A 25216-nucleotide genomic window follows, 5' to 3' on the forward strand; every position below is an offset into this window, starting at 1 on the left:
AGCAGGGCCCGTATTTTTATATGTTAAGTTTTCCAAGATTTCAAGATAGTCTACTGACATACTGTGAGGTTTAGCCCTTGGGGGCAATCCTCACCTATGTGGGCTATCCACACCTTGATACTGTCAGAGGAAATAAGAGGACTACTCTATAGGAAGCCATGCTTGTATACAGAAATGGCACGTTGGCCTTCAAAAGCATGACTGCGATCTATTCAGTTCCGTTTGTCTAAGACTCTCTCAGCTGTTGGCTTCAGTGCCTTCCTTTGCACTAACTGGCTGAGTATCACATTGGTTCATCTTTCCTTTTGTGCCTAGTGTGCTGTATGGTGTCCCTTTTTCATTTCACATTATGACCTGTCACTAGAATTTCCAGCTGCATTGCTTTTCACTGATTAAAATATGATACTCAGTATTAATTTAACAAACATTGATGTATAAATGTAAGTGCTATGAAGTATCTGCTTTTTTAAGTGTAGCTAGAGAAACACTGGATAATGTTTGCCATAAAGTAATTAACAGAGAGATTGGTAGGAGATAATTATTTCATTAAACGGTGGTGCTAACAGATAAGGTACAAATGTAATGGTCATGTAAAGAAGCTGGGGGCAAAATTTTCTTTTTAAGGGTCTCGTATTGATTTGGAGGTATTACTTGAATGTTAGAGGAAGAGCATAAGTTTGAAGCATTTCTGTATACAACCTTTATTCAGATTTCACAGAATTTGGGTAGGTTGACCTATCTCATTTGCTAAATGTTATCGGTTATGACAAACATAGCAATAATATAATTCAGAACAAAATTATGTAATTCTCTTTTGGAGTAGTATGCTAATAATTGTGGTAAACAGACCTGTATTTAGTTAAAATACAATTTAAAATATTTTCAGGGTTTGCAGTCTTTCAAAAATGGACACAAATTATACTTATTAGACACAACATGTTTGCGTTCTACTCTTCTTCATAAGCAGATAAACCTGCTTTATGTTCCTGAAATAATGAAATGCTTAAGAAGAAAATAATGAATATTTGTATATTCATTATCAGAAATAAGGACTTAGAAAGGTTTATCTGCAATTTATTCTGGTTTGGGTTTTTTTTACGATTTTTTCACTTCTGAAATTTAAAAGAGACACTGGTCTGTGTCATACTGAGGAGAGGCAAAATGTTACCTGGTAATATCAATATATGTGCAAATATTTGGTAAATAGCCTGTTTCAAATGTTTCATATACTGTTTTACTACATATTTAGTAATTTCAGTAGTGCTTTGAAACCTTTCAGACTGAAAGCTAAACCTGAATTACTGTAATATGTTGTGTGGTAGAATGTAAGTATATTTCTTTAAATATTTTCTTTACATATCAGTGTACTCTTTTCTGGTCCATAGCAACTGGGAGGAGTGTTCACAGTGATTTTGTTCTATTAGTAGAAAACATTTTTTAGTTTTCATGCAAAAACATAGTACTCGAGTTTCTTACAATCTACATTTTCTTCTAAATAAGTTTCATGCAAAAAGTTATAGCTTTTATAGAACTTGGGCTGGAAAAAGTATTTCGGCATATGGCAAGGAATGTTTGAAACTGCCAAGAATGTGCAAATGTCTGTGGATGAATTAATAAACAGTAACTTCATCTAAGTATTGATACTACATTCTTTATGCAAGCCAAGGGAAGACAGCTAGTTGTTACTTGAGCAATAACCAGTAAGGACATATTGGTCACAGAGATATGTGATATCATACAGCCTGCAGATGGGAATGACTCCAAAGATGTCCGCACCTGTTTGAAGTATTACCTCCCCCTGGCCCCAAATATGCAATAAGTGTGAGGGTTAACCATTCTGGCTTGAAACTAATGGCCATCGAAGTCTGATTATTTCTGAAATACAGATTTTAATCAAAGAAGCCATTAGGATTGAATGCATTTTATGCTGGGAAAGGATTATTTGTTCGTGTATCTACATAACATTATTTCTAGTCTGTTTCCCAGTATACTTCTTTTTTTTTTTTTTTAATTATCAAAAGTAAAGCAAATGTTCTCATATGCAGAATGCAGGTTTTTTTCCTTTGTTCCATGAATTTCATCTTCCTCTGTCACATAGGCATTATCAGTTAGTCATGATTAAGACTCACAACACAAATTATCTGGCTGGAAATGCTTCATCTGGATTTCTGAAGCCATTCCTTACCATGTAAAATGGATTTCTTCCTCCATGCCTCTTCTTTTGCACGAATGACCTGAATTTCTTTTTACACAAGTATTCCTGTGCAGGTCTATTCTCATATTCTGTCTCTCTTTCTTCACTCTGAAGCTGTTGTGTTTTTCTGCAGCATAAGAATGCCAGGTGCATGAATTGGCATGCTGAGGAAATTTTTCCCTTTTAAAATCTGGTCCTAATCCCTTTATTTCTGAAGCAGCCCAAACACTAGCATTGGGAAGAGCACAGAGTAATGGATGTAGGAGAAGTTGTTACTAATTCTTGGGAATGTGTAAATTTTTGTTGCATGTCCATACTCAGCTGGACTCCCCTGATGAGGCTGGGAAGACATGTAGTTGGTCATTTCAGTTCTTGGCCTGTAGTTGGTCATTTCCGTTCTTCTAGTGTTTTCAGAGGCTGATGGGTTTTGAAACCAAAATGATCTAAAAGTTATTGCTGAAAAAGAAGAGAGGTGGTGTGCTCCAAGGACCTGGACCAGATGGAGGCTGAAGAACTTCTGCTCTGCTTCCTATTCCCTTGCCCTCTAACCTCCCAGGCAATGCAGTTCCAATGCAGGAACACTATTGACAGTTTGCATTTGTGCTGCTCCGAAAGAATCATAAAAACCTGTGTTTTAGCACAAATGTAACTGCATAAAAAGTAAAATTTCTAAAATAATAGTAATAAAATTTTATAATGTTCATAGGGCCTCAGCTGGGTGGGAGAAAGGACAGTAGTGGAAAAGCAAACAACTCTGTGTGTCCTCAGCTCCAGTGTTGGTAGGAGAAGAGGACCAGACAGTCAGATTGCCCTTTCCTCCACAGATCTGAGATGATTTGTGGATGTTTTCTTGCCTCTTCATAGGTCTGGAATGGAGAGACGTGAGATGTATAGCTGATTGTTTAAAGCGTTCTGTTACTTCCGGTTTCAAAGCTGTTACAGCATGTCTATTTACTATTTGAAAAAATTTAAAATCTTGTTTGAAATATTTGACATTCTGACTAATAAAGTAATGGATTGCTTTGCTGGATGTTTTTGATGGGTTATGTATCAGATGTTCCCGTGGCTAGCACCTTTGGTGTTCTGCAAATGGAGTTTTTAGTTCTATTGACAGTGGCAGTAGTCAGCAGTTCTCTAAGGAAGCACAGAATTGGCAAAGTAATCCTATTGGGTTTTCATACAGCTTGTGGAGTATATAAACTTTGTTAATTTTAAATATTTTAGGGCCCTACATTGCATTTATATTGCCATAATATGTGTTTTCATTTATTTTTGGAGACAACACTGGAGAAAATAAACAATTTGGTGGGGGGAAAGGAGTAATAACTAGATCATTCTCTCTCCATGGAGTAACACTTGAGGGTGGTGGTACTGCAGTGATAGTGGGGAATTTTTACTTCTTTGGTTTTAATTCTCCATTGAACTATAAGTTAGTGCTCAGGGAACTACTCACAGACATGGATTTCCTGAAAATAAGAAAAAAATTACACTGGTAACCTGATGAAGCAATCCTCAGATTGCAACATATTTTCCTTATTTTCACACTGCCCAGAGAAGCTAACCTGCTTTTCCAGTGAAACAGAAAAGTATTCTAAACAAATCTGGGGCAATTTATTGGCATTCAGCTGGTGTCTGAAACTTTTTCAGGCCAAAGCTCAAGCAGGACGTAAAGTTCAGCATGCAGGTGACAGGCTAAAAGTGAACATGTGACTGTCTGGAATGTATGTTGTCAACATTCATGGCTGATAAGATGCAGAATATTCAGACACGTTTACATTTTAATCAGGAAGAATGACTGTAGCAGAATAAAGAGGCCTTTGCATGAAATCCAGGACAAATGACAAGGCAGAAATAAGGTACGTTTGTAATTTTAAATACTTTTAAGAAGGGAAATGGATACTTGCCTAGCTGCAGTTGCTACAATGAGGCACTAATAAGTGGAGTAATACAGTTTTCCTGTAGTGTTTGTAAATTAAAAACAAAATCATTAATAGATGATGTGTGGTGGAATGTTTTAAGAGAGATATGTATCCCCCTTCCCTAAATAAGCCTGAAATGAGAGTCTTGGAGCCTATGTTTTGAAATGGATGAAATGTGGAACTTGAGGCTTTTTAGTGGTTGTGGTAGGGGATACCCAGTACTTTGAGATAAAGTTTGATGTATTTGGTGTTCTCCATAATTAGATAACTAGTTTTCTGGGGAAAAAAATGCCTTAAGCTTTAGGGAGTTCATGTTTAATGTCAAAAGAACCCCTATTCAGTCTTCAGTTTGTCGGCCATGACAGAGGCTGTCATGCATAGAGAAGTGTACTGTATTAAATGTATCTTAATTTTTATAATTTTCTTTAAAAAAATGGGCCACTGACAGTGTACTAAGGCTTTTGCCAGATGGTGTGAGCTGTTCAAGAAGTATCTGCTCTCATCAACTTTAAGATAGTGTGAAAACTTCTATGACTACCATAGAATAAGTATGTTCTATGTACAGAGCGACCCAAATCCTCTTCAGATCTGTCTTGTAGAATGGTTTACTTGTGGAAACAGACAGTTCTTTTATCTTGTCACATTTACTGGTGATTTGAGGTACCCTAGCACCTTTAGAAGACTTGTAGCACTAACTTTCTAAAAAACATTCATATTTTTTTTGTCATGTGACTCTAAGTAACAGCAGGTAATAAATATGAAGAGAGCTGGAAGTCTAAGTTTATAGCCTTCTCTCTTACTTTGTGTTATGGAAGATTTTAAAAAGAGGTCCATAAGGTCAATAGGATCAAGAATGGCTGAAATAATAAAATCCCACATCCTTTGCAGAAACTCCTTCATGTATCTATGGCTTCCACAGTTTGGAATGTGGGAAGATGCCTAAGTGAGGCAGGTCCCTGTAAGAACTGTTTTTCAGGGCATTGTACAGCTTCAGACTTTTGAGTTCTTTGTATATAGCGTTAGTATGATGGGCAACTTTGACTTTTCCAGATTGCTTTTTTACTTTGCGTTAAATGCAGGAGTGAGTTCGGCTGTAAAAACTGTAGGAAGTGGGGAGATAAGTAAATGTTTTGAGATCATTACAAAACTCTATGGAGACAGCTGCATTTTGGTCTTAATAGACATTGCCCAAGCAGTTGTCCTTGTGTGTGTATTGCCCATTTTAAGGCCAAAGCCACTTTTAACTGGTGGAGTTAAGTGGAGTGGGAGATAACAACACTGGAAACTGGAGTTTATTGGGGAAAAATTAGAACCTAATCGTAAGTACTGTGTGGAGGCACTAGAGGACACCGCAGTAAAAGGCAACGCTTTTAAACTTAGCTTCTTGCCAGAGCATAGCTTTGCATATGCATTTATCGTGGTGTTGCAAGTTTGAAAAGTTGCCATGCTATGAAACTTCAGCTCCAGCAGGAACAGACAAAAATCTTAGAAGGGTATCATCATCTTCTGTTAAGATGGAAAATTGCCTCTTTGGCAATAGCAGTATTTATGGGATAATTTACTTATCCACAGGATTGTCTTTGAATTCCTCCTCTTTTATAATGTCTTTTGAGAGGACAGGCAAGTAATTCAAAGAGCAGAATTTATTTTTAGTTTTAGTCTGAGCCTGAAATAAACTGAGAAGGCTGAGCAGTGTTACGATAAACAGGGAGTAAAACAGAGACAGGAAATAGGGGGTCTTTGGTAATGAGTTCCAGCCACCCTTGAAACAGAAAGCCAGAGAAAGCATTACTTGAAAATAGTTTCTCAGTGACAGCTTAACAATTTTTAGCTTGTTGTTCAGCATCAAAAGGGAACAGTTTCTGCAGATTTAGACTATTCTTGAAAGATCTTTTTTTTAAAGATCATTTAGCAAGTTATATTTTTGACATTTTTAGAGTTGCATTGTTCTTGTTGCAAACCAATCTGCTGTTTAAAAAGACCAGATGTTTGGGGGAGAGTCTGAAGTTTATACAGTTGTGTGTTATATATACATCTGTGAGAAGCATTTGGGCTAAGACTGTGGGGCAGAGGCTGAAGATTTAGCTTAAAATGTGAACACGCATACAAGATTTTAGAACTTGAGGGTTGAAAGGGGAAGAAGTCACAGCTGTAGCCTGTAGAACAAAGCAGTGCGTTCGCTTCCAAAAGTTTCTTTTAACCCTGGGAATGTGACTGCTGAGATGGGCCCAAAGCATGGATGGTGAGATTGATATTTACAAGCACTTCACATGGCTAAAGAGGGTAAGTGATTTTCTGGGCTTTGTTTTCTCTTTGTAAATAAATGCACATAGCAAAGCTTAGACAGAGTTCTCAGCTTTGTGAAAGGGAACGTATTGAGTGCCTCAGACTTAAAATATTGGAAGTTTCTTCATGAGAAATGAATTAAAGATGTTTCTTCATGTAGGAGGAGGAGGCTTAGAGAGGGGGGAGAGAATCATCTGTCTTTGTCTTTAAAAATTAAATGCTAGGATCAAACTTGGAACAAATGGCAATAGATTCTAGCAAGTGCTCGTGCTTTGCTGTGGTTGTAATACAACACAGCAATTCCTGAATGAGAATGTATGGCAAAAAATGTCGTTTACCGTGTTGTGCTTTAAAATTAAAAATTATTTGCCCTATTTCTTCACTTAATTCTTCATCGGGGTAACTGTATGAGACCTTTTAGGATGCCTTTGTTTTGAATAAAAATGGTGGTATTTTTTTCCCTGTGCGTGTTTCTCTGATAAAATTATGTGGTTTTAAAAAGACAGTGCTATTAAATCGTAGTTTTGCGATGAACTGTCTGAACATTAATTGACTGCATGAGATTGTTTTTGTCTTCCTATAAAAGAGAAACGGTAGGTTTGTGCAGTTGTCTTGTCACCTTGGAAAAATCACTTTGTTTTTGTCAGCTTTTAGATTTTTAAGGTTCTAAGAATTTATTTCCCAGTGTTTGAAAAATCGGTTAATGGGATGTGAATACATCCTTCATAGTAGACTGGTTTTTAATTACAATATTAGTTTAATTGTGTGTCATGTAAGTTAACCTATAGTGTCATTATACTTTTTAATTTTTTTTTTTTTTAACCTGTGTGTACTTTTCTTTTATGGCTGCGTAAACATAAAATGTAGGTAAATACATCAAATGTGATTAGGAACTTTAATTTGGGTAGTTTCTTGAATGAATATAAAATGTTCAGGATATAATGTCATTCTTTAATAAAAGCTTGAGAATCTTGAAGTTAATTTACAAACTATTTACATCAGGTTCTGAAAACTTTTACATTTCTGGAGTGTGGATGGGGAGAGGAATAAATGGGGAGTGAGTGGGATAGTGAAGAGGAGACAAGAGGAAGTAGCAGTTGGTAACATTATACTATTAATTTAACCTGTGCTCTGTGCAGTTAAAGCTAAATAACTCCTTAATGGTCTTTGAGATTACATATTAATTTGTTTTTTAAATGACGTTTTGAATTTGGTATGTCTGCTACCACTGATTCCTGGTTAAAATTTCATTTCTAAAAGGATAGGTTTGCTAACAAAAGGCTAAGGTCCACTGTTACCAGGTTATGTGGCATTCAGGGTACACTGAGAACAATAACATAATGAGAAAGGACTCAAGAAATAGCTTCAGTGAAGACAGTCTCACACTGAAATGTCCACAGATTTGGAGGGGCTAACATAGGGTGTCTTTAGGATGATTTTCAAGCACTGTATTCAGAAAGGAGACTGTGTTCAAAGGTAGCACAGGCTTTTACAGAAGCTAATGCTATTACTGTTGTTGCATGTAATTCCTTTTATGTAGGGTACGTAAAGGAGAATATCAATACTGCTGCTTTTCCTTGCAAGCTTTTTAAGGAGGTGAGCACACGTGGGGGAAGGGAAGAGAACTGAAAGTGGTCTTGCATTGTTCCCAGGAGAACTTAAGCAGTCTGCTTCCAAATTCCTTTGATAAGTGATTTGGAAAAAAAAAAAATTGAAGTTGCTTATGTAGTTCTCATGTTCAAGAATCCTAATGTCACATGCCTGGCACTGACTGTGAAAGCATATAAAAATTTCAGGCCCTGCAATCATAAACTGTTGCTTTTTGGCTGACAATGAAAGTATGAGTACCCTCCAGAGTAACAAATAGCACTTAACAGAGAGTAACTGCGACAGACTTCCATAAAACCTTGGTGAAGTATGCCAAAGCTGGCTCAGATTTCATCATTAGAAATCACTTCAGAGACCAGGATCAGTTTTGATGTTGCAGTAGTTGGCTAAGCTGGATTTGCATGGTATCTGAGCCTTGGACTGGGTTAGAGCAGCAAACAAATACAAAAATCATGAGATCCAGGCAGGCAAAAGGACAGATACAACTGCTGTTTTCAGGTGCTTGGAACAGAGGATCTGGTTTTAAGCAGTAGTCTTATAACATGATATGTATAGTAGCATTATGCAACAGCAGCAGGGACAAAGCAATATTTAGATCAAATTGAGATAAGGTATCACCACACTTCAGCTCTTTCCATTGGACTACTTTGATGTTAAAATGACCTGTGAAAATGCTGTGCCAAGAACGGCCATAGATATGGACAGAGTGGGCAGCAAGATGTAAGAGCAGATGGACAGAGCCAAAAACAATTTAGCCTTGTCTCAGTTGTATGTGAGGTGCATGTATGGGTTCTCTGACAGGGTCAAGGCGTAGATCTGCAAGGTAAGGAACCAGAGACAGACCCCGCTACCTGAAGCTGGAAGAGTCTCATCTTTAGCAAACTTTCTTTGGTTCTTCCAAAGGATTTGGGTTAAAGGGTTCACATACAATCTCATCTTTTGTCCTGTTGCTTTATTCTTATCTTTCCATCTGGCCTTAATTGGAACACACCATTCCATGTGGCACAACCTCCATTTGGGATGTAGGTATAACCACAAATTATTAAGAACCATCACAAACTTAAATGCTAATATTCACTACAAACAGTATTATGGGCTGTCTAAGTACATTGTAAATTAACAGCTATTTGAACAGCAGTGAATGGAGCGTAGCACAATGGAAGGTCTCTTGCCTCTGGAAAACTTTGTACAGTGGTGAGATGTCTTATTTTGAAAGATAGGTGCCTTCGTATGAAGTGGAGGCGTCCAATGACTCTCATAGCTCGCTTTAGACTTACCTTTTGAAGTGCACGCAGCACAGAGCTGAGGTCTGACCTGAAATAGGTATACATTATTCTTATGCTTTCTTGTCTTTCTTCTGGATGCTGTTTGTAACCTGTACTAGCAAGAAGTGGAGCGATCTAACCTGTGCTATAGCCATTAAGCTCATGATACTGAGGGTGAATCTTACGACTTCTGTAAGGATATCTTCCTTCAAGTAATGCAACTGTCTGGAGGAGAAAATAGGTATTAGTATTAGGAAAAAATATCCAGATAAAATATAAATATTTGGTCAAAAAGGACTGCAGAAATTTACCTAGCTCTGTCTTTTCTTAATTTCAGACTATATGCTGTTAGCTTTTTCAGAATGACTGCCATTTTTATTTAGCCAACAAGGAACAACAGCAAATAGAAAATTGTGTTGTTACTAATTGCCTTCAGATGAAAGGCAAGAATTACAGATCCAGAAATCATGTTCCAGCCTTCTGGTCCTCCTCAAGTACGCTGAGGGAATGTACATATATTCAGATGGGTGTGTATCTGAGGTAGTGCTAACGTGCCAAGAGATTGAATTTGTATTACATTCATAGTCAGATGCCAAAATAAAAATGTTTACTGTGTAGGCTACTCACTCATCACTACACAGTAGCAACTACTGTGACTCATAACATCAGTTCTGCTGGCCCAAAAGACTACTAAGGAGATGGAAAGTCCATACTGTTCTAAATATTATCAACTCCAAATAGGCTGAAAAAAGTCTATAGTGTACATTGTCTTGTATTGAAATATGACACTGTGGTCTGTGTGCTGCTAGTAGTTTGCAGGGAAACTGACTGGTTGAACTGTGCTGGCTATACTCCTTGTTTTCAGCTTCTAAACTGCAACAAAAGACAATAAGTCAAGCATGTCCCTAATCTTCCCCATTAATGCAAGTATTATAGTTGCCACAGGCATCTTATTCAATTATCAGTGGAACTGGAGGTGATTCATGTGACTGAATAAGAAGAGAGGAGGGTTATGACATAATCTGTCTTCTAAAAGAGGCGGGTGACTTGTTGAAAAAGCTTACAAATCACCACTGTGACTGATTCTTTTCCCAGCTCCGTCCCCCTCCACAGCCCAAAATAAGTTCCGTGGTATTAGTGACAGATTTCTGTGTAACAGCTTGCTGATAGTCTTCAGAAGTTGGTATTTTTTGTTTTTAAAATTAGCTGTGTTAGAGATTCTCTGAGCTGAAACTGAAACAGCACACATGAGAACATAAACTGGCCTGTATTCAATTTTATTGTCTTGCATATGTGCTTGCTTTAAAGGGCTTACTTTCACAGCCTATCAAGATTCAGCTAGAAGTGTTGTTAGAGAAGCTTCTGAACGGAACATCTGTACAGAAGTGCTATACAATGGTTGTCGTTCTGTTCTGACAGTAAGCTGCATTCTGAATTGTTTCCTATTAAAACAACATGCAAGAAAACGTTAACGTTCCATGCTTACTGGGCTCTGAGATGGGTGTTGAAAATTAAGATAGCTGAGTTGATCAAACTTTTATTCCCTTTTATATTTTTGCTGATGATCTCCATTTTAAATTAAAGCTGTTGAATCATACCTTAAAGTCTGAAATTTTTTTTGTGTCATATATTCTAAAGGAATATCTAAGCCTTTTTCTTGGAAAAGAACTCTCTAATTTTCTAATGGCTGGATCACGTAAGTGATACTTAATGAAGTTTCCAGCAGCTACCACTTTTATGTCCAAGTTAGAGTAAGGAGCATATTCCAGAGAGAGATTTGGAAACTAAGAAGAAGAAGCTGAAGCAGGTGATGGAAGGCAAAAGCCTTTTCTTTTTTCTTTTTCTCCTTTTTTCAGGAATTGGAAGAAACAGTTCTATGGAAACTATAATACAGGTGCTTAAAGAAGTTGCTTTACAGCTCCCTTAGGCAAAGTATTTGTGGTGTGCACTTGACTGTTCATGTGCAATGGTACTACCATCAATGTAGTTTCAACCACTTTGCCTTAGCATATCTTTCCTTCTACTTTGTTGTCATGTGTTATCATGAATTTTTTACATGTTCTATGCATTTTCTCTCATTCTTTCATTGCAAGACATATGGTTAACATATTTAGCTTATAATTTGTGGAGTCCGGGTAATGATTTTTGGTCTTTAAGTCTACATCTTCTGAAATAACATCTTTGTGGAAAATCGTGGTGATTCAGCCTTTTGGTCATGTGGTTACACAAGTCTAGTGTTTATTGTTTGTGAGCTCTTACACCTACTGAAATCATCTGTAGTCTTACAACTTTAGTGTTATAGGTCCTATATTCAGTTGCTGCTGGTACACGTGATAGCTAACTATACTTGCTCAGCTTCCTCTTAGTACTGACTTTCACAACTGCAGAATGCGCTCCAACCATCCACAGATGGCCTTGGTTCATATTACATTGTTTTATCTTGTCTCTATGCATGCCACAAAGATTTCCCAAGTCTTAAACAACTGCTGTGTGTCAATCAGCCACTTTTATTTAGCAGGTCATTTTCTGTCTACTGTACTTCCCTGTACTTATCTGAGCACTCTCTGGCTGACCTATTGGCAAGGTTGTTTGGTTTTTTTCTTCCACCTTTTCTGTTCACATGGGTATGATTCACTAGGTTTTACATGGGTATTTAGTATTGGACTTCCAGCAGAGGATATTTCACAGTCACTCGGTGCAGCAGACAGCATTAGAGGCTATACATTTGGTAAATATGAGTGTAGTGAAATATCTTACGTGTGATTTGATGTTGAATTCTTAATTACCAATTATATAAAATGTTGAACTCTGTTTTGCATTCATGACAGACTGGTTTCGTGAAAACGTACTGGCAGTAATTTCAGTCACTGTGCCTGTAAGGCTGGGTGGGGAGTGGTTACACAAGTGGTTACAGGTATATTTCTTAAATCTAGCCTAGGAAGATAGCAAATGATGACAGAAGACAGGGTGCGAAATCTAACTGACTATGCAGTCTTCATCACTAGGTTTTGCCATTAAGAGAATCTTTTCTTGCCTAGCAGTGTGCTGTTCTTCCCTGAATACTTGATGTTCTAAGTACAGGAAAGTTTCCCCTACCTTTGTGTGTGAGCCAGAGACAGACTGGGGAAGGCCTGTGGACTTTCTGTTGAGAAAATTCATTTAATGGAAGTATAGCTGCCAAGGCTAAAGATTTTTGGTTCTAAAGTACAGTATAAGTCTTTGCTCTCTAAGTGGAGTAACACCCTAGGCGGAATGATTGGCAGTATGATTAAGGATGTAGCTGAGGTAAAAGGATTATCTAAGCAGACATACAGAAATTAGTGTTATTTACTTAGGAGGATTCCTTATTTTCATTATAGTACTACAAAAGTTAATAAGGAATGAACTTTAATACCCTACGGACTGACTGGCTGACCAACTTTTACTACAAAGGGCCCAAGTTAAACTGAAGATGCATGTTTTATAAACACAATGGGGTTGTTTTTTTTTTTTTGGGGGGGGTGGTATTTCTTAATAAAAGGAGAATGCTTGAGATGTTAGGAAAGATGGATAGAGATGTTAGGACACGGACATTCTAAAAAATTAAAACTATTTAGAAGAAGAAGAGGGAGTGAAGTCATCATTCCTTTAGGGGCTTTATGTACTTAGACAGTGGGCCAGCTCCCTGCAGGTGCCACTGTAAAACTTACTAATTTGTCTGAGACTTCTGTTTGTGTATGTTATGCACTCACGTGTGCATATTTAGAGGCCTTTCTCTGAGTTCTTGAATCATAGTGGTACGTACTCTGAACTGGTCAAAAGCTAGTGAGAAAAGTATATTCTGAGTAGAGTTAACATTCTTTTGACAATGAATGCTGAAAAATGAGGCGTGGAGTGAGGTTCTGTGCTTTCTGTTCTTCAGTGCTCTTGTACACCTCAAAAACAGGGAATAAAGACCAAGCTTAGTGTGAATTTATAAGCGATTCTAGTTAGGGACCTTGCAGCCATGTTAAAGACATGATTAAAACATAAGAACAACCTGATGCGTAGGAAAACTACAAAAATAGGATGCAAATCAGTGTAGACTAGTGCAAGGTTATATATTTAAGCAGAAACAATGACTAAACACAGGATGAAGAACAGGTTAAATAAGAGCATTTTAAAAGGATCTGAAAGTTATAGGTCCTAGGCTGAAAATATATCAGTGTTACTTTATGGCTAATATGAAAAGAAATATGGCCCAAGGGTCTGTGAAAGGGTTTTTTCCACTCTAGCCATTTTCAGCTGGAGTCCTGGGTCTCCTCTTAGGTACTTAATTTCAAAAGAGGTCAAGGAATAAGCGGTGAAGAGGAAGCAAAAGAAAGCAACAAAACAGATCTTCAAAAATTAACCTGTTAGGAAAAGACAGAAAAACCTGTGGTTTTTTAATCCAAGGAGAGACCTGCTAATTAGACATCTGCAGATAGTCTTCAAATACATAAAAAATTTCTGAAGCGAAGGGAAGAACGTTCTTTTATCCATGGTGGTGTGATAAGAACCAGTGGGTTGAAGAGATGATGATTCAGGTTAGACATTAAGAAAAATGTTCTAATGATTGGTAGCTAAGAAGTAGCTTATCTGGGGAGGCTGTGTAATCCATTTCTGGAGGTCTTTGGGAGTAGACGAGATAAGAATATTGCAAATAATCATCAATCCTAGGACAGAATAATGAACCAGATGATGTCTTCAGGCACCTTTCAGTGGTGACACCACCTGTTTGTGGTGTCTTTGTGATTCAATTCCTTCCAAAATTATTAGAGACAAGGGTGCTCAGTTCCACTTAGCTTGTAAAGATGACACACATCTAGTTCAGCACTTTATGGCTTGAAAAGTATCTTTTGACTGGATAAATATTTGATTTCTTGATTTGCATTAATTAGCACGTGTTTATTTTCATCATCTGTTTTACATTTTGGCCAGTAGACCTCAGTGGAGAGCAAGCAACCATGAATATATTTAATACTAAAAAAAAAAAAAAAAATATTAAAAAGATAAAAATAACTATTCACAAATGTTCAGTTGAAAAAGAAAGGTCAGTTGGAGAGGAGGATTATAATTATAGTGGTGCCACTGTACAAGTAACCGTAAGTGAGTAGTCAGCTGCAGACTAGTGTAGTTGAATGGAACTCAGTGAAGTTGGATTCTTGTGTTAGCTGGAAAGCCAGCCAGAGTGTTTTATTCCCCAGCAGAAATGCATTGCCTGCAATGGAGCTGGGAAATGAACCGCTAAGGGCTCAGGTTACTTTCGATGCTCTAAGCAAACAGCTCCATTCCCACAGTCACACGATGTTTTAGTGTGCAGCATGAAGCTATGGGGCTCTTCTAAACGTTTTTAACTAAATCTGCAGATTTATTTTTTTTTAATTGTGGTGTCTCTCTCTGGAGCATTAAGAGTCACAGGAAATATGGGACATAATAGTTAGGAACAGGCCGTGTTTGATAAGGTCTTGATCCATAAGTGATTATGTAGCTAGAGTGGTTTCTGATAAGAATTTGGCAATTTAAATAACTTGTTAATTGCTAACAAAAATTTTATACTTTTCTTTCAGTAACTTCTAGGAATGGTTTGATATATGTGGCAATGTTTACCATTTAAAAATAAACACCAAGATTCCTTGACTTTGGCAAAAGACTGTTGGGATCAGATATTTCAAAATAAATGGCTTTTATCTGGATAAGATGGTATTTCCCAGTGAAATTGTAATTTGCTAGAAAATATCAGATCTATTCCTATAACAATCTTGATTGCTGAAAATGAGAAAGTATTCAAAACCCAGCTAAAAAAAAAATATTCAAAAAGTTTCATGCATATGAAATAAACATTTTGGGGCTGTAGACACATTTTGCATGTTTTTTGTATTATAACAACCACTCGGTATATATCATTTTTACTAACCATTGCTTGAAATTTTAATTAAAAAATGTAAAAATTCTCATAGAACTTTTTTCCCCCAATCACAGGTGAATCATCATTCATCTAATAATGAAACTTACCAAGAAAGATTGGCACGATTAGAAGGTGATAAGGAGTCACTCATACTGCAGGTATGTCTTAAAGAGAACGACACTGTTGATTTAGTTGATATTCAGTGAATAAAAGCTGAAGTGACAATATTTTCTCTTAAACAAATGTTAGCAGGTCACCAGATGTAACTGATATTTAATCAGGATTTAATTTATAATTTGTGTCATCATAGAATCGTAGAATAGTTTGGGTTGGAAGGGAGCTCAAAGACCATCTAGTTCCAACCCCCCCCTGCCATGGCAAGGACACCCCCCACTAGACCAGTTTGCTCAAGGCTCCATCCAACCTGATCTTGAACACTGCCAGCATCCACAGCTTCCTTAGGCAACCTGTCCCAGTGTCTCACCACCCTCAGGGTAATCCATCTGATTGATTTCATGGTGGGGTAACTTGGTAAAGGAAAGGGGAGTAACAGCAGTAAGAGGAAGAAGAATGACAAAGGGGAAAAAACAACTTAAAAATAATGCTGTGGAGTCACAAGACAATGCTGTGGTAGTGGCTCTCGTTCTCGGTTTTCTAGGTTGTACTAGTTGAGTATTTCTAGGTTCTTTCTGTGTGCTGCCATTTTTGGTGAACTGGAAGGCTGGCAGGGAGATAGACCCGATACTTTTCCTGCTTGTATAATGTACCAAAGTTGCTTTACATCATCAAAAAGCTTAAGGGGGAGGTAAAGGGGCAGGGGAGTAAATTTGACAGTGAAATGCATGCCTAAGCTCTTCAACGTTTCCTGTTTCTCAGTTTACCAAGTCTTTTTCAAAAAGATCCTCTGTCCCCTGTAGGTTTTCCTCCTAGAGAAAACACACGTTGTACACCTTAAAAATTTTTTTTTTTTTTTTCTGGATATTTTCATTATTACTAAACTGTACATTACATGCTTTTTAAATCTGAAGCTGGAGATTCTTTAAATAGTCATTGCACATCCTTTCTCTTTACAGTTACAAAAGCACATTCTAAGCATATATATTTATAACAAACAAAACTTAACTATACTGGGTAGGTGTTCTCCCTCCTTTAAGTTACTAGTTTCTGTAAGCATGTTTTATCCTGTATGTTCTGTTCACACGTGTTAATTTACTGGGTAGAATTCTCACTGCTGTTGTTAAATAAACAATAAGGAGTTTGGGAGACATAAGGCTCGATGGGATTTTTTTTCTTTGTTACTGTTAAACAAAAATTGCTAGACCTGCCTAGAGTTTTTCTCAGAAGGAATGTAGTAAAATCAGATGTAGAAATTTCTCTCTCTTGCCTTTTACTCCCATTGCACCCCCATCAAATCTATGCATTTTCCTGTCCCACTGCACAGTATTGCAGCAGAACTCCAAAAACCCCAGACAAATAAGATAGATGAAAACATCAGTCTGGTAGATGAACATCAATAACAACAACCAAAAAAAAAAGGTGCCAAGATGAAGCTGCTGGTTTATATTTATATGAAGCTGCATATTTTATCTAGGCAGTAGAATATGAGGAACACAGGCACGTCCCATGCTGAGGTTACACTGGCCTTGAGGGAGTCTGCTGGTACAGACCTGACTCCTGGGTGTGACTGTTGGCATGAAGGATGAGAAAGTGATGGGAAACAGAGCACCTCTGTTCTGTAGCTCATGTTGAATTGTGCCAGTGACTGTGGTCCATAGCTGTAATCTGCAGGGAATATGAGGCTGGGAGCACTCCAGTCTTGCATCAGACTTGCTGTGGAAGAAGCAGTACAAGGCGCCTTGTAGTGGGCATAGGTGGTGCCCGCTAAGGCTGAGTCAGAGCACCTTGAAACCGGCTTCCAGTGTTCAGTCTGTGTGGAGGCTGGAAATGCTACAGCATCTGGGATATCTTCTGATAGCTCAGTGCCTGTGTATAGGAGCTAATGTACTACTTTAGGTGTTTGTTCATTTTTTCACAAAGATGTTTTAAACCCCTTGATTTTTAGCTAATTGTTCAATATGCCTCACTTTTACAGATACTTGCAGAAAATATATTGTCTGTGGGCTGACTCGTGTGGGTGTTGCACTGCTAAGGCAAGATGGACTTGCCAGCATAGCATACGCTGGGGTTATGTTCTGTGTACAGCCTGCAGATTCTCTGAAGAGTCTGGCAGATGTGATCCTGAACAGAGGGGAAAATATGAGCTCGAAGTGGCTAATGTGCCTCTCAGCCTCACTGCTGGAACATTCAACACATGCTTCTAAAGCTGCTAAAGTTTTACAAAATTCCTTTGCAGGTCACGTTCAACATACGGAGTTTTCCTTGCAGGTTACAATGTTAGTTGGAACCTAACCCAGCCCTTTAAGGAGAGATTGTTTTCTTTCTCTGGAACCTGTGTCAGACTGAAGGAAAGGATTCAGTTTGTTTCTTCTTGCTTTCTGACCTCACAGAGGCTTTTTTTGTGTGCCATCACTCATTTAGTGGGAGCAAAACAAAAAAGTAGACAAGCAACAGGCTTCCTTGCAGGAGTTTTCCCCCTGCCTCAGCTTGAATGTGTCCCCCTGCCATCTGCCTCCACCCACTTCTTCCTATCATCTCTGATCTTGCATTCATCTGTACTCTGCCCTACAGCCAACTGCTTTAAAGGCAAAAAAATAAAATTCCCAGGCACATCACTCAGTCACTTCCTCTGTAGCTTCCCTGAAGTGAACTCAACTGTTTGTTGATTTGGTTTTAGAAATTCTGCGTAGGGTACATCTGAAAGGTTTTGCTTCCATGTACTGTACCTTTTTTTTTTTTTTTTTTAAATAAAAGTGTTGCAGGGTTGGATGTGAGAGAGCATAGATAAGTTTTTGTTAATGCATTTCATTCAAACTGGAATTTAAGCACCTAAGGTTGCTTTTTAGTTTAATATAACGTTTTCTACTATAATCAAGGTTTTTATATAAATAAATAGTAAAAATGAATGTATTGAGTGTATGTGCTGCTTAATGTAGCAATTAACACTGGGGGTTTTTTCCACATCTTTCTAATGTTATCCTGAGCATAGTTTTTTCAGCTTTGCAAGCTTTGAGTTAGGCTGCTGGGCTTTTCTTATTGCACACTCACTGGTCTGTACCACCATTCCCACAGTTCTTTACCAGTATTGCTTATTGTTTCTTTTCCTGGGATTCATTGTCTGTATCTCACTTCTTTTCCTTTCATGTTTTGGCTTGCAAAGCCTGGGAATTTTTCTTGGAATAGAACTTTGCTGCTGCTAAAACATGCCTTTTACTCATTGCATTCTTTATAACGTCAGAACGCTTTATTGATAGGTAAGCTGTTCTTGTAAGAAGTGAAGTAATTGGTTGGTTTCCAAATGAACAGTTTTATTGTTTATCCGTTTTTGGGAGTGAAATGCCAACAGAACCTGAAATGGCAACGCATGCTCCGAAACCACATAAAATATTTTCAGTGTTTTATGTTCTTGTTCAGTGCTTTCTAATTTTGCTTTCTAATTCTAATAAGACTTTTGCATGAACTGTTCAGGCTGCCTGTAGGTAGTCTTCCATCTCTTCTAGAAATGCTCTTGCTTTTTCATATTAAAACAAAATAAGGGGGGGAGGGGAGGGTCAGAGGGCGGGGTTGAAGCAAAATATAGGTAAGACTGAAAAACTGTCTATCTTAATAGAGCAAGTTGCTGCAGTGCACAGGCATATGAAACCATTGAGGACTTTAAAAGAGAACTTGCTGATAAAGTGTGCGTTTGGATGTTAATTGTATAAGGTAATTATTTGCAGTCAGTTCAGTAGTATTGTGCGTCTGTTCTCAAATTACAGGTGAGTGTTCTTACAGACCAGGTGGAAGCTCAAGGAGAGAAGATCCGGGACTTAGAAATCTGTCTTGAGGGGCATCAGCTGAAACTGAATGCTACAGAAGAAATGCTTCAACAGGTAAAAATGTGGATTGGAAAGCTTCTTGCATAATCTTCTCCAACAGAGGGGTGAACGTATACGGTCAGCTTGTATGCGTGTGTGAGTGCCTTTGGCAACAAGATAAAATGGAGGGAAAAAAACCCTCTTTTATTGTGCTCTTGCTGCTTTGCACTTTTTTATTTTCTCCCCCCAATAAATGTTTCTTTGTTTTCCTGTTGCAGAAACATTTTTCTGGCTGGTTGCATAATACTGTACGTGGCAGCATGTAAAATGAAACTATTATGTTTTATTTGTACTGTGCTGATGAACTGAATTTTGACACGGTTGAGTAACTGGTTAGACAGGTCGAATGTATTTAATATACATTGGAGTTATAGAATTAAGAATTTTTATTTAAATAGCTTCTTATGGCTTTGAAGCTGAACAGATAGTAAGTTGAAATGCATTAATGTATCGTTTGGTTCTGTCACCATTTTTGCTTAATATAGGAGCTTTTCCCTTATTTTTGAAAGAAAATTAGTATATAAAGATGTATTTTTCTTTATTTCAGTGACAGTTTCCAGCTATGTGAATTAATTTTTGTTCTTTCATGTTACATGTTGAGGAAGCAGAACAAATGATAAATTAAATACCTTACATTTTATGTGTTACTGTAGAGCTGGCAGGTCAGCTGATGCAAAAGAACTTTCCTGGTGCAGTTTTCTGTTATTACAGATGCAGATTATCCACTGGTAATACAGTACATAGATATCAAAAATAGATTTCAAACTGTAAATAAGGCTCAAACTCTACGCCAGAAGTTGGCAGGGTGGATACTGCTGTTGATGAACTTACTTCCTCTCCTGCCCCAAAATGTTGTGTTATAAAATTACTATTTTAATCTATGTGAAATATACAAGTCTTTCTATGAACCATTCATAGCTTTAAATTATAGCTGTGCTAATCTATAGAAACTTATTTTACTATTAGAAGGTTCCCTGTACATATGTATGTAAACAGTAGCAGTTTCTATAAGACAAACTTGTATCCTGAACCTCTAAAGTTATAATTTTCCAAGCTTCTGTAAAAAAAACTTGGTTTCACGCAACTTCTGCAGCCTAAAATGCTTCCAGATGGGAAAAGTTTTATTCTTATACTTAAAAGAGGGGATGTTTTTAAACATGCAAATAGCGAGTTCATTTAGTTTTTCAGTGAGATCTGAAGTTAAATTCAAAGAACAGTAACTGTTTAAGCTACAAAAATCCGTTTTCAAACTTCAGGAAGGCATTCACAATAGTGTGTAGAAGTTTCCTGTTTCAGTCTAAAACTGGATAGTTGTTCTGTGACTTCTGCTAAAACTGTTTATTGTTTCTTTGATTTAAAATTGTCTGCTCTGATAGTCCTCTGAGGAAATGGTGAGTTTAAAGCCTGATTTAACAGAACACTGAGGCATCTGAAAATAGAATATAATAATGCATGTATATTGCTATTTTATTGAAAACATTTGAATCTACCCATCTGGCATTAGCACGTGCACAAATTGCTTACAAAGCTGATCCTAAAGTTATAAGTCTGTACTAAAAGCCAAAGAAGTCAGAGAATCTCCAGAAATGTTTAACATAAACCTTAAATCTAAATTTTGAGATTACTTTGAGTGGCTGTAATTGTTGCCAAATGGGAGTAATTTCAAATTTATTTTCCTTCTTGTACACATATTACATAGTTAGCAACAAGCTCAAATTTGTCAGTTGTTTTGTATCGTAGTTTTGAGATCTTGCATTTGAACATAATTTACAGAAATACTGACAAGCCTACTTGTTGGTTGCTGTTTTTCTAAGTGACTGATCTCTCATGCTTGCAGCATGTGTGATAGATTTGAGTTTGTTTTGTTTTGTTTTGTTTTTCAAGACAATTACGTAGGCCACAACTTGGTAAAGATTTGTGTTTCATTTTAATCCTATCAGTTTGTCCCTTTGAACTTTGCACAGACAGACACATACACAAACACATACACTTAGAATTTTAGTTTTAGTGTGAGTGATGTGCTTTCAATAGCTGAACCAAAATAAAAAAAAATAAATTCAGTGTGGAACTGACATATTTAAAATGTATTTTCTCACTGGAATGAGAAAAAATCGTGTTAACATTTTAGTTTTGTGAAGAATAAGAAGAGCAAATTAAGTGAAATACTAGAGGATGGTGAGGGAATGGTAGTTGTGGTGTCTTTCTCACATGGATTACAGACAGCAGGGTATGGGAAACCAAAGTTAGACCTCAAAATCTCAGCAGTCAGAGAAATTACACATTTTTTTTAATGGCTCAGCAGAGGGCCCTATTTGTCTATATTTTATAATTCTTTCCTCAGTTCATCTTGTTGAAAAGATTACCCTCTGCAGGGAATGAGTTGAGATTTGTAGATAAGAGAATGACCTGGTAATGTGATGAGGACGTTCACATAAGATATACGGCCAACAGGCCTTCTTGCAGTTAACTTGTCAAAAGTAGAGTGAGTATCTGGCCTCAGGGACTTCAATAGATTGATGGATCAATCAGGTTTTGGGGAGAGTTAGATTCAGATCTTCTCAGCCAGCAGTTGCCAGTGTCCTGTACAAGTGCTTATGATGCTTAGCAGAGAGATGAAAGATATTAGTGTTGTCATTGAGTTTTTCCAGTCAAAACTATTTAGTGTGTCTTTCAAGACAGTATTTATTTATTTTTACAGTAAACTAACTTATTTTTAATTAAAAAAAAAAAGTCATCTAGCTCTATGTACCTATATAAATGTTCTTGCTTTTCAGAAAGAATTCTATTATCTTCCTGAGGTGCACGTAAATCCAATTGTATTTCATGGTTCTGCTTGCTTATTTACAATATATTGAACTCCACTGATTTTTTTTACCTTTGTGAACTTAAGTTGACGACTACTTCTAAATGGAAAATGGAAAATTAAAGATTGCCCTAGCTTGAAAAATCTTTAATGTATATTAGTAGAATTAAACTAACTGCAGTATGGATAAGGACATTCTTTACTTGTCTGGGAAACCATATGCCTGAGTCCAGGATAAGCCCTGTCTTTTTAATTTTGGGATCTATAAGAAAAGTGACTCTTAATTCCGTGCCTAAAATACTGCAATAAAACCAGAAATCTTACTCTTTAAGATAATTTAGTGAAGATAGTATTCCATAACAGAAAGGGGATGTAAATACTTTTTGCTGAATTTATGCTAGCAGAGACTTGTCCACTTTGTCAGAGTGGGGTTACTGGCTAAAATCCCTCGGGCTTATGATTTGTACAGAGTTGGTTTGAACCCTGCTACAAAGTGATCATGGAAACACTTCTGAAACAGCAGCTAAAATAAACTTTATACTAATTACATGAAATGGCTGTTCAGCATTCAGTATGGACATCATGAATGTGAAATAGTAGCAACAGATACTGCTGCTGCTTTGCAGAAAATCGTGGTTCTTCGTCGTTTTAAGATGATAGTGCAATATCCCTTAGTCGAAATGTGAACTTTCAAGAAATGACTTGAGCCAATCTAAAGGTTGCTGCTACAAAAAGGAGATGCCTCATTCTCCTTTCATCCTTCTCCCTGTTCCTGACCATGCGTTTCTGCAACTTACTTTATACTGGCTCTCATGCTTATCAGACTTTTTCCTCAGTGACTGGGAGAAAACTAACTTGGGGTTTAAAAAGAAGGGGATGTTTTTCTACTGGCTTAGTGAGTTGAAACAGCTCACAGAGGAGGTCAAGGCATGGCGTAAGGGCAATGGTAAGATGTGCATTTGACCTAGCTGTTTATGAAGTCACAGCCAAAGAAAATACAGCTCAGCAGCGTTTGAGAAACAAGAAAATCCTGTGTAACAGGTGCAGAGGTAGACTGGCGTGCACATCTACAGGTAATGCATGTACGTTTTCATAAGATGTGACACGGTGTCAAACCCATTTTGCTTTTATAAGGATACGTGTTCCACTAGACCCTAATCAAGATAAAGCATTTTTCACCTTGAAGGTGTTTGCATTTTCTTTAAATTTTCTTTAAAACAAAGTAGGTCTTTCAAAAACTTGTGAAAGTCAATGGCAAAACTTTAAATCAGTCCTTAAGTATGATTATGGTTTGGGGCAAGAAACACATATCCCTCGTCATTCTTCATAGTAAATGTTAAGAGAAGATTTTCTGGAGCATGACTGCAAGACACTAGTTTGGTCTTACTGAATTGCCTTCCAGTGGTATCTCTGTCTTGCCATCAAATGTGTAAAGAATATGGAAACACCAGCCTTGCCCCTTAGCACATTGTAATGACTTTGTTTTGAAATTAAAAAGTAAAACCCTCCTAGAATTATTCTGTGAAAACAATTTATGCCATGACAGTTGATTTCCAGTGTATCAGCTGCTTTAAAACGTAAAATTACAGCCAACTTTAGAGAACAATGATGTGTATGTGTCTTGTTCTAAGTTAGTTTGTGGCATTTCTAAGTACTTTCTTCCAGTCAATCTTAAGAAAGAAATATTTTTTAAGAGAAGAGTCTTAAACATCTGCTACATTAGCCTTGGGGGAACCCCCTATCAACTTGCTATCAATTTTTCTTTCATTTGTACTGTGTACAAATGAAAACAGAATTGAAAAGCAAAAGTAATTTTTGTTCTATAAAGTAGCCTAAATTGTCCTGTAACAGAATGTACCAGCCACGCACAATGTGAACATGCTGGTGCTATGGAATCTATGCTGTCAATCTTGACAGCTGTATTCAGTCATTTTGAAAAGTGAATTTTCTGCGCATACAGATTTCACCTCCACAGTTCTTTTAAGTGCATTTGTTATGGCAATTATCATGAGTAAGAATAGTTAGTTACCTCTTTGCTGTTCCAGGGCTGCATTTGATTTATTTAGGAGATACTGCTTCCCATTGAAGCTCTCTGGCATAAAGTATAACAGCATACAGTTTGCTTTGCCAATCAAAATGCTGGTCTGTGTGGCAGTGTCTCTCCCATACCTGACCTGCACTAAATCATAGATGTGGTTTGACCGTGTGTTTCCACCTTCCAAATTACTTCTGACATATAATTGTGAGAAGCAATCCAGTGGACTCTTGTCAGATGGTTGCATTGTGTAAACATAACTGCATCTTCTATCAAGTAAAGTGCTTTGTACTTTGCTTTAGGATTCTTTCTGTCTTAAAAATACACATAGAAGCTGAAATGCTTGAATGAAAACAGGAGTGACTTTCTATTTCTCATGTCACTTTATGGCCAGCTTCTGCCTGACTACAAGGAGCAGGGGAGAGTGTGCCAGACAGTGCCCTTTGTGAGGCACAATGGAGGATCTTTTGAAAACCAGTGGATTAAAAGAATGCATGGAGCAGCTGTATGAGAGTAGGAACTTGAATCCAATACAGTTTAGTGGGTGCCTGTTCTGGTTTTGCAGTTGTCTTAGGGGAGCCAGAATTCTGTCTTGGTTGCAGGGTATAAATCTGGTGTGTATCTGTTTGCTTCTCAGGAACTTCGCTGGCTGGCAAGGATCATTCCTTCAATTTTCAATTGCCTGAGCTATCTGATCTTAGATGAATTTCAGCACTTGTTTATAGCATGCAGTAACTTCTTGCCAGCAGCTAGCTTAGTATTTCAGGTTTTGAAGTGTGCTTTCTGCTGCTTTGGTTGTGAGGCGTAAGGTTTTCCGAGTGTGCTCTCAAGTTGTGCAGCTTATCTACACAGGTGAGCATTACACTGCTTTGCTATTTTACAGTTAACGTAGGCATAAATCTTCTCATCAGGCATATGCAAAGGGCTGTTCAAATTGGCAGTGCAATGGGATGTTCCCATTTTTCCCATCCTTTCCGTTGCTTAACTATATAATGGGCAAATGATGAATCGGAGAGCTGTAATTCACTCTCTGCTACTAACTCACACCATTTCATGGGGATTACACATGCACATGGCTCTCAGCTGTGTTTTCAGTTAAGCAAATATCTTATTTCTACCACAGCTGACACACCGTACTTGAAAAGTGCAGTCCTCATTAGCAGTGGTTCTTGCTGAATTTTGCTTACCAGGTAGGTAGCTTGGGCTGGCTGGCTGTCTCTCTGAACT

General features: G+C 37.4%; 1 protein-coding gene across 2 annotated transcripts in view; it reads left to right on the forward strand.

The window, feature by feature from the left end:
• PPFIBP2 (PPFIB scaffold protein 2) overlaps window positions 1-25216 on the forward strand; it is an 84058-nt gene that overhangs the window by 19914 nt on the left and 38928 nt on the right. For both annotated transcript variants that reach the window (XM_086471930.1, XM_086471929.1), the window contains exons 3-5: window positions 6114-6119; window positions 15252-15335; window positions 19053-19166. In XM_086471930.1, the coding sequence (XP_086328056.1) occupies window positions 6114-6119; window positions 15252-15335; window positions 19053-19166 (204 nt within the window). The remainder of the gene's footprint in view (window positions 1-6113; window positions 6120-15251; window positions 15336-19052; window positions 19167-25216) is intronic.

Source organism: Leptosomus discolor, chromosome 12, assembly GCF_034619465.1.
Source record: "Leptosomus discolor isolate bLepDis1 chromosome 12, bLepDis1.hap2, whole genome shotgun sequence".
In the NCBI taxonomy this organism is placed as follows: Eukaryota; Metazoa; Chordata; class Aves; order Leptosomiformes; family Leptosomidae; genus Leptosomus; species Leptosomus discolor.